The sequence below is a fragment of the Elephantulus edwardii genome, unplaced genomic scaffold (genome assembly GCF_000299155.1).
Source record: "Elephantulus edwardii isolate Elephantulus edwardi_28Jun2011 unplaced genomic scaffold, EleEdw1.0 scaffold00048, whole genome shotgun sequence".
Classification (NCBI taxonomy): domain Eukaryota; kingdom Metazoa; phylum Chordata; class Mammalia; order Macroscelidea; family Macroscelididae; genus Elephantulus; species Elephantulus edwardii.
Window position 1 is genome coordinate 6,987,135 of NW_006399798.1, and position 9,043 is coordinate 6,996,177.

The 9,043-nt window shown below is 43.8% G+C and overlaps 1 protein-coding gene across 1 annotated transcript in view; it reads right to left on the reverse strand.

Annotated features, from left to right (window-relative positions):
- RAB37 (RAB37, member RAS oncogene family) overlaps nt 1-7,918 on the reverse strand; it is a 59,707-nt gene extending 51,789 nt beyond the window's left edge. Inside the window, exon 1 of the mRNA XM_006886234.1 lies at nt 7,847-7,918. Coding sequence (XP_006886296.1) covers nt 7,847-7,918 — 72 coding nt within the window. The remainder of the gene's footprint in view (nt 1-7,846) is intronic.
- Nucleotides 7,919-9,043: the final 1,125 nt, after the last annotated feature.

The window sequence follows — 9,043 nt, forward strand, 5'->3', positions numbered from 1 at the left end:
AAATCTCTATAAATGTTTATGAAAATTAATAAAATATAATTATAGAAAAAAAACACCAAAAAAAACCAACTGTGTATCTCTGGGATTGCAGTGCAGCTTCTTGCCACTAGGCCACCAGAGCTCTCTAGATCGTCCTCAATTTTAACAAGCAAGGTTGTGTCATCTGCATAATATAGGTTGTCGATGAGTCTTCCTCCAATCCTGATAAAGCCCTTCCTCCTCATAAAGCCCAACTTCCTGAATGATCTGTTCTGCATGCAAATTGAAAAGGTATGTAGAAAGGACAAATCCCTGAGACACTTTCCTGATTTTGAAGCATGCAATGTTTCCTTGCTCTGTTCTTAGGACTGCTTTCTGGTCCGATTATAGGTTTCGCATGAGCACAATCAAGTTACTCACTTAAAGTTTTTGTAGGATTAAATGAGCAAATGTAAAGTACTTGCTTACAGCAGGGCAGATGTTATATGAGTCTGCTAATACTATTTAAATTTCCAGAGCACATACCGGGTAGAACTCTGGTCTCAGTCCTCCTATGCCAATAACAGTGGCCCGGGATCAGTTCTGACCTGCGGCAACCCGGTGTGTAAGAACAGCACTCTGCTCCGTCAGGTTTTCAGACCTGAGTTTTTGGAAATGGACGGACTAGTCTGTCTCCGAAGGTATTTCTGAGTGGACTCAAACCTCCAACCTTTTGACTGGTAGCCAAGTATGTTAACTCTGTGCACCACTCTGAACTCCTTATCTGCAATATGATTGAAAAAAGAATAAGATCTAATAGAAAAGGTTTGTGTTAAGTGAAATAATTTACATCACAATTTCCTGTGAACTTTAAAAGGCTGCAAATCCCACATATTGTTGATTAGTAGGTTCACTGGCTCCTTCTAGGCTATTGTGAAGAGACGACAGCAGTACTGCTCAGTTTATGCTTTAACAAAAATCTCAGGAGACTCAGAGATAAAGGTTTTGTCTCCGGAAGGAGAATTTACAGTGGGGAGGAAGTTCTGGAGTAGGGGACTGAGTGAACCAGCTGTTTTATTTCTTTCCAAAGGCTAAATGGTTAAATGCCTTTCAGGGTGAGACTGGGGAGGGGCTGTAAGAAGTGGGTGTTACCAGCTCCTAACCAGTCCAAAGCTCCCAGGGAAAGTGCTCTGACAGATGGAGGATCTGTTCTTTTTTTAAAAAAAAAATTTTATTTTATTATTATTTTGTGTGTCTGTGTACCGTCAAATCGGATCTGACTGGTACAGGAGATTGTCCCTCCTTTCCCAGCAGAGCATCTGGTGGATTTGAACCATGCACCTCTAGGATTGCAGTGCAGCTTCTTGCCACTAGGCCACCAGAGCTCCCCTGAGGATCTGTTCTTAATAGGCAGATTTGCTATGGAGCGGCCAGGTTATAAAATCCTAATGAAGGATGGGAGAAAAATTTACTTTGCCTTTAAGAAGCTCATTGCAGAGGATAAGGAAAGACAAGAATGGATAACTACTAGCCCTGTCTATAGTGAGCACTGGTGGCCGAGTGGCAAGAAGCTGCATTGCAATCCCTAAGTCTTGTGGTTCAAATTCACCAGCTGCTCTTCGGGAGAAGGATGGGCAATCTTCTTCTGTGAGATTAACTTAGCCTCTGAAAACCTTCTGGACAGTACACAATAACAACAACAACAAGTCCTGTCTAGCTCTGCCTACAGTTTGGGGAAGGAAGGGTGTGTGTGTGTGCAGGGGCAAAAGACGAAGAAGCAAAAGCAAAAACTCTAGTCAAGATGCCTAAATGCACACCAGCATTTGCAGAAGCCCATTTCTTCGTAAGACTCACCCTCACGAGTTAAAACTGAGTATAGAGGGAGCTCTGGTGTGGCCTAGTGGCAAGAAGCTGCACTGCAATCCTAGAGGTGCACGGTTCGAATCCACTAGATGCTTTGTTGGAGAAAGAGGGACAATCTTGTCCTGTACCAGTCAGATCTAGTTTGACAGTGCACACAAAAAATAATAAAATACTTTTTTTTTTTTAAAAAACCAACACGACATAGGGAGCTCTGGTGGCCTAGTGGCAAGACACTGAACTACAATCCCAGAGGAACGTGGTTCAAATCCACCAGATGCTCTGCTGGAGAAGGAGGGGGCAATCTCCTCCTGTACCAGTCAGATCTGATTTGACGGTACACATAAAAATAATATAATAAAAAATTTTTAAAAAATTAAAAAAAAAACCCACACATACAACAAAAAACCCCCTGAATATGGGAAATGAACATGGGGAGGTGAGAAGGGAGATTTTAGCAAGGAAACAGGAACGGTTTGCTGGGAATTCTTGTATTCTGTGCCACCCAACATTTAGGCTATTTTTCATTGCATCAGTTAGGGCCAGGCTGCCTCAAAGAGCAGGGTGAGGTGTGGGAGGTCCTGACTGGTAGCATCAGTTAGGTATTAACAGTTCTAGGTCTGTTGTTTGTTGCTGGCTGGGAGCTCTCCCAGCTGACCTCAGAAAGCCTTCCCTGGTTGGCTGATGGGAGGCTGGTCCAGGGCTGCTCCCAGCTGGGGAGCTCACAGTAAGTTCTCAAAGGCGCTGTAATTTCCATTTTCACTTGCATTCTCTAGGGATCACTCCTCTAACCCAAGAAGGAGAAGAAGAAAGTGAGAAGTGGGCTAGGCTAAGTTTAGAGTCACTTCAAATGTTCAAGTCAACACTTCCCCAGCCTGTGGCTCACCTCTGGGTGTTTCCTTCCAGCAAAACTGGACTTCCTGTCCTGAAAATGAAACAAACAAAATCAAAGCCCTTGACCAGAACAGCTTCTAGGAGGAAACAGCAGGAAGAAAGCACCAGCCAACACTGAAGTCAGATATTTTCTTTCATAAGATACTGCTGTCCTTTTGATTAGGAGCTGAGTCCCACTAGCTATCCTTCACAAGTCCTCAGAGACTTGAAATTAAAGGGCAGAATGCCCAGGGGAGAAAAAGCTGTAGAATTTTGGAAAAAAGAGGTTGAGACATTGCACTGAGTCACTATCACTTCCTGCTAAGGTTGCCCAAGACAGCTCCCCAGGCCAGCTGCCTGCTCCGGATCTGGGCAGACCCAGAAAATTAGCTGAAGGAGCCCCAGACGTTCACAGATTGCCAGTGATCTAATTTACACTTCATTTCTTTTTCCTCAGCCCTTGAGAGGGAACCAAAGAGGAAAATAAGCAAATGAGAATGTGAGATAGGGAGTGGATGGCTTTTCTAGGCTTTCTTGCTTGTTCCTGAGCTGAGGACAAAAATCTATCAAGAACTGGAGCGAGTGTTTTCACTTTGAAAGTAAAATCTCTCAACCTACCGGGCACAGAGTATCCTGTGGAATTGGAATTTTGGGACCACAAATTGGGGTTCCATTAACACTCCTTAATGAGAAAAATGCCCCTAAAAGAGAAAGAATGTTGGGGAAACACAAAGGTATGGGCTAAAAGGTCTTTGCCTTTTGTTTTCTCTTTTCTAGGTAGAATTTTCTGGCAGAGAAGAAAAATGCTCTTGTATCTAGATACTTCCCTTGGATCAGGGGAAATGTTTTCTAAAAATGCCCAACTGAGTTTCCTATACTTCGCGGTTGCTCGGTGAATTCTGTTGAATGACGGGTGACACGCAGGGGCCGTGGAGGGTTGCTGTTGTTGTTGGGTGTTGTTGAGTTACCTTTGCAGGGTCATAATCACTGTGTGCTTCAGCCCATTTCTGCAGCCCCTGCGCCAATCCATGCCAATTGCTGGTGTTGTTGTCAGGTGCCGTTGAGTTGAGTATGATCCATATTGAACTTATGGATAACAGATCTGAACTACGTCCTGTCCTGTGCCATCCTCAGACTTCCTGACACACTAGAGCCCATCGCAGCAATCACTGTGTCAATGCATCTGGTTGAAGGTCTTTGTCTCTTTTACCAGCCTTCCATCTTTCCAAGCATGATGTTCCTCCCTAAGGAATAGCCTCTCCTAGCAATATGTCCAAAATATGTGAGACCGAGCTTTTATCATCTTTCCCTCTAAGGAGCACTCTGGATGCACTTTCTCCAAGACATGTTTATTTGTTCTTTTTGGCAATTCATGGGATATTCAGTACTTGTCTCCAATACCATAGCTCAAAGCATCAGTTCTTCTTCTGTCATCCTTATTCATTGTCCAGCTCTCAGAAGCATAGCAATTTATCAGAAAGACCAGAGCCTGAATCAGACACAAATTAGTCCTCAAATGGACATGATTCTTCCTCAATAATTTGGAGAGGTCCCTGACTACAGACTTTTCCAGTGTAATAAGTTTCCTAATCTCCTGACTGCTGGTCCCAAGGGTGTTGGTTGTGGATCCAAGTAAGATGAAATAGTTGACAACTCCCCCCAAAAACCATGACCACCATCCAACCAGATATATACACACCCATGTTTATTGTGGCTTTTTTCACAATAGCAAAGAGTTGGAAACAACCCAAGTGTCCACAACGAACAAATGAATAGAGAAGCTGTGGTATATTCACACAATGGAATACTACTCTGCATTGAAAAAGAAGGAACTCATGAAATATACAAAATGCGTGACACTGGAGGACATTATGTTGAGTGAAATATCTCAGTCACAAAAGGACAAACGTTGCATAGTGCCACTGTTGTAAAACGGAACTGACATCAGGGTTAATAATGTATACTGCATTGAAACAGATGAGAGAAAGAACTGTTTAAAAGGGGTATATGATTAGGTATTATTGTCATGACAGGAATCCAGATTGAAAACTGCATAGTGGAGTGGACTTGAGGGGAGAGATTGTATAACAATGAAAGAGAAGAGCAAACTTGGTGGGGGACTGGATAGGGAGAAAGTGCAACAATGAATGAATGGAAATCCAAAGTCTCTGTAAACTTTCATTAAAATTAATAAAAAACCCAAGAAAAAGTAAAAAAAAAGAAATAGTTGACAACTTCAATCTTTTCTCCGTCTGTCATAGTGTTGTATACTGGTCCACTAGTAAGAATTTTTCATGCAAGTTAGGGTCTTTCTTTTTTTTTTTCACTGACCCTCTACTTTCCCAAGCAGTTGTCTCTCTAAAAAGGACAAGAAGAATAGTAGAAGATGACGGTGGTTCTGGTGGTCTGGTCAGCAGGGAGTTGCATTGCCAACTCTGAAGAGTGTGGTTTGTACCTATGGCAACTCTTCAGGAATTACAGCCTCTGAAAACCTGCTGGAGGGTCAGCTTCGAGTTAGTTCTGACTGGGTGGCAATGAGATGGGTTTTGAGTTGAGTCAACGCACAAGGGAGGTCCGGTAGTCTAGTGTGTAGGGTGTTGTGTTGCCAACCCAAAGGCAAGTGGTTCAGGTTTGCCATCTGTTCTTGAAAGAAAGATGGACAATCTCCTCTTGTGCAATTTTACAGCCTCTGAAAACCCACTGGAGTGACAGTTAGGAGTCCGTTTCTACTTGATGGCAATGAGAGAAAAAGAGAGAAGTTGAAAGTAAAGGACAAGTTTAAGAGAGGAGGGAAAGCAGTGTCTCTTATTATCAGTTTGTCTTTCTCATTAACCCGGAAGGTGTGTAGAGCTTGGCTAGAGAGAATAGAAAACCTTTGTAGCACAGAGACCTTTGTGCTTATGTCCCTAGAAATTTTATTTCATCCGTGATGTATAAAGGCCTGAATTAACAATCAAGAATTTTTACCTCTTTTGTTGCTGTAGAGGACATAGAATTTGGCTTAGCCACTGTTTGCCAGTTTAAGAACAAAAGAGGCATTACATCAGAATGTGAAGTAGGATCTTTACACCTGAATTAAACTCTTTTTTGTCTTAACTCATTAACATCTGGAGCAAAAGCTGGTCCCACCTCTGCTTCATTTTTCTTAGAGACCAAGGTAAGGCCTTGGCAGAGAAAAAATTTAATCCACAAACAGTTGCTGTGTTCTTGAAGGAACTTGTGTCATTGCCCTTGAGGACTCAAACTCTTAAATCATTTCACTGCATTCCAGTCAGTTCCAGCTCACAGCACCCTCCACCATGTTTCTGAGGCTGTAAATGACAGTAGAAGGAGACTGTCCATCTTTTTTCCATGGAGAGGTCGGTGGATTTGAACCACCAGATATGAGTGGTCTTTGGGTTGGTGTTGCAGCTTGCAATGGAGTATAACACCAGAGCTCCCTTACTTTGCTTGGAAAGATGGTATTTAACTTTGAAAAGAAAGATTGGAATGTTTTCAGGAAGTCTTTATTTGGGGGCAAGGGGAAGGTTATATGAGCGTATTCTCAGGGGATTGTCCCTGTGAAATATGGGTGTGTGTGTCTGAAGGTCTCTGTATTTTAAGCTTTTTTACCACAAAGCTACTTCATTACTTGAGACCAAATGTGACACTTATTGAAATTGCTTAGGATCCCAAGATATGTGCCTTATTTTGTAAAGGTGTAGGATTTAAATATGTTTCTATTATTTGAAGTCTACATAGAAGTCTACTATGTAGTAGTTTTATGGAGCTCTGGTGGCTTGGTGGTAAGGAGTTGCATTGTCAAGTCAAAGCCATACAGTTTGAATACATCAGCTGCTCCGTGGGGGAAAGATGCGTTATCAACTCTTGTGCAATTTACTGCTTCTGAAAACCTGCTGGAGGTTCAGCTATGGTTAGTTACAACTTGGTGGTACACAACAACAACAACAACCTCCTGTTGTTATGTGCCATCGAGTCACTTGGGACTCATAGTGACCCTATCCTGTGCCTACCTTACTGTCTCTGACACATCTACCTTCATTACCCCAGTCACTGACTCAATCCATCTTATCAAGGGTTTTCCTTTCTTGCTCTGTCCTTCCACCCTTCCAAGCATGATATCCCTCTACAAGGACTGGTCCCTCCTTGCAACATGCCAGGCACGTCAGACGAAGCTTCAGAATCCTTGCCTCCAAGGAGCAGCCTGGTTTCACCCTCTCCAGGATGAATCTGCTTGTTCTCCTAGAAGTCCATGGTATAGTCAATACTCTTCTCCAGCACCACAGCTCAAAGGCATTAATTCTTTTCTATAATCCCTAGTCATTGTCCAGCTTTCTGATGCATAGCAGGCAATTGTGAAGACTATGGCTTGGAAAAGGTGCACCTTAGTCCCCAGACTGATGTTGTTGCTCTTTAGTACTCTGGAGAGGTCCCTGAAAGCAGACTTTCCCAGTGCAATTAATCTTTTTATTTTCTGGATGCAGGTACCATATAGTAGGTTTAATAAAAATCACCATTTACCGAATGCTTCTTATATGCCAACAATTGCATTATGTGCTTCACATCACATTATCTAACATGCTTACTCCCCAAACAATAAGGAGGTTACTTTAAAGAGAGGATGCTATTTTCTCCTAACAACCACTTTAACCAGAGACCTACATTGCTAAGAACTACATTGCATAAGAAACTTGAAAGAGGGAAGAAATGGATGCTGTTAGAGGCTTGAAAGAAGCAAAACACTTAAGGAGGCCACTGAGCAAGGCATGGAGCCAGGGTGTCTGGTTTCCAAACAACAGTTTATCATTACTGCAGATCATTTTTATGTTGAATTTCTGCCAACTTGGCCAGGAATTTATGATCTAAGACCACTTTTACCAAACAGAGGGAGGCTGTTAAGTGAGGAAGTTAAGGGAGAGATAACATCTCCCACAAGGGGGTACACAGGAGCTAAAATGAGTGGAGAGGAGGAAGTGAGTGAGAAACCCCTCCCCCAGGGCGCACGCAATTCTGTTTTGGATAGCAAATAGTAGAATTCCGCAGAAAGTCCTTAGAGCTCACAGGAACGGGTTATTTTGTCTTTCAGGCAGTCAGGAGACCTAGGAACTCTTGGCGTTGGTGGAAAAGGAGGAAAAGGACCAAAGAAGATTCTTACCTTATGCAGGATGTGCTCGCTGAAGTCAGGGCCGGCTCCTCCCTGATAGGAGTCTAGTCTCTGCAGGTCCATGCCCAGCTTGGAGCACGCTGCCCCTGGTCTTTCAGCGCTCTGCGTCAGCCCTTCCAAAAGCTCGGTCCCGGTTCCGCGGGGTGCGGCAGGCTCCGGACAGGGTCTCCCGAGCTGGGCAGCATCCGCGTTCAGCACCGGACAGCTCCCGCAGCTGTGACGGCGCGGTACCCGCAGGATGCTGCTCCCTTCTGGGAGCGCGTCGTTTCAGCACCAGGGACAGCGGTGCCGCCCGAGGCTCCTGGGACTAGAGTTCTAAAATCCCATCCGCTCTGAATCTCTGTCTCGTGACTCCAGGATGCAGGGAAGACGCAGCACTTCAGTTTAGCCTGTAGTCTGTGCACATCGCATTCAGCTCACAGACTCCGGAGGCTCGGTGACCCTGCCAGGTTCTTGGGTCTTTCCAATCCCTGGAGCTCGCAGTCTCTGCTTCCCCTTCCTAAACGAATGTTCCCGTCACAACACGCAGCTCATCTCCTCCTGTGTGTACAGAGAAGTCCTGCGGCGCTGGCGCTGTTTCTGTTTCAGTCCCTGGACAGTTCCCTCCTGTATATTTGAGACAAACAGTGGCTCTAGGGCTGAGGTTGGTGGATGATGGGCCTTAGAGGCCCTTGAAGTCCCTGATATATTATGCAACATTTCTGCTTAAGTGCATTTGTCCAGGGAAAGGATCCAGAGCTCTGATTACCCTTTCAAACATGCACCTGATCCCAAAGTTAAGAACATTTGGCTTAGGGGAACTGGAATGATGTTTTTGGCTAAGAATTTGGTTCTGAAAATTATTAGTTGGGTTAACTTGGGTCAGTTATGTAAACGCTCATGTCTACCAAATTCACTTCTGTTGAGTCTGACCCTCCTTGGTTTTCTGAGGCTATAAATCCTTATAAAAGAAGACTGCCCATTCTTTTCCTTCATGGTGGCTGTTGGATTTGAACCAATGACCATTTGGTTAGCAGCACAATATGCTGTGTATTATGCTCATGTTTAAGTACCCTCAAAACATCATAGTACTTTGCTGTCAGACTGATTTTGACTCATGGCAGCCTTATGTGTGTCAAGGACCAGAGTTCCTATCTTATGCTCGACATTGCTTCGAAGATTTATTGAGTTAATGAATATAACGATCCC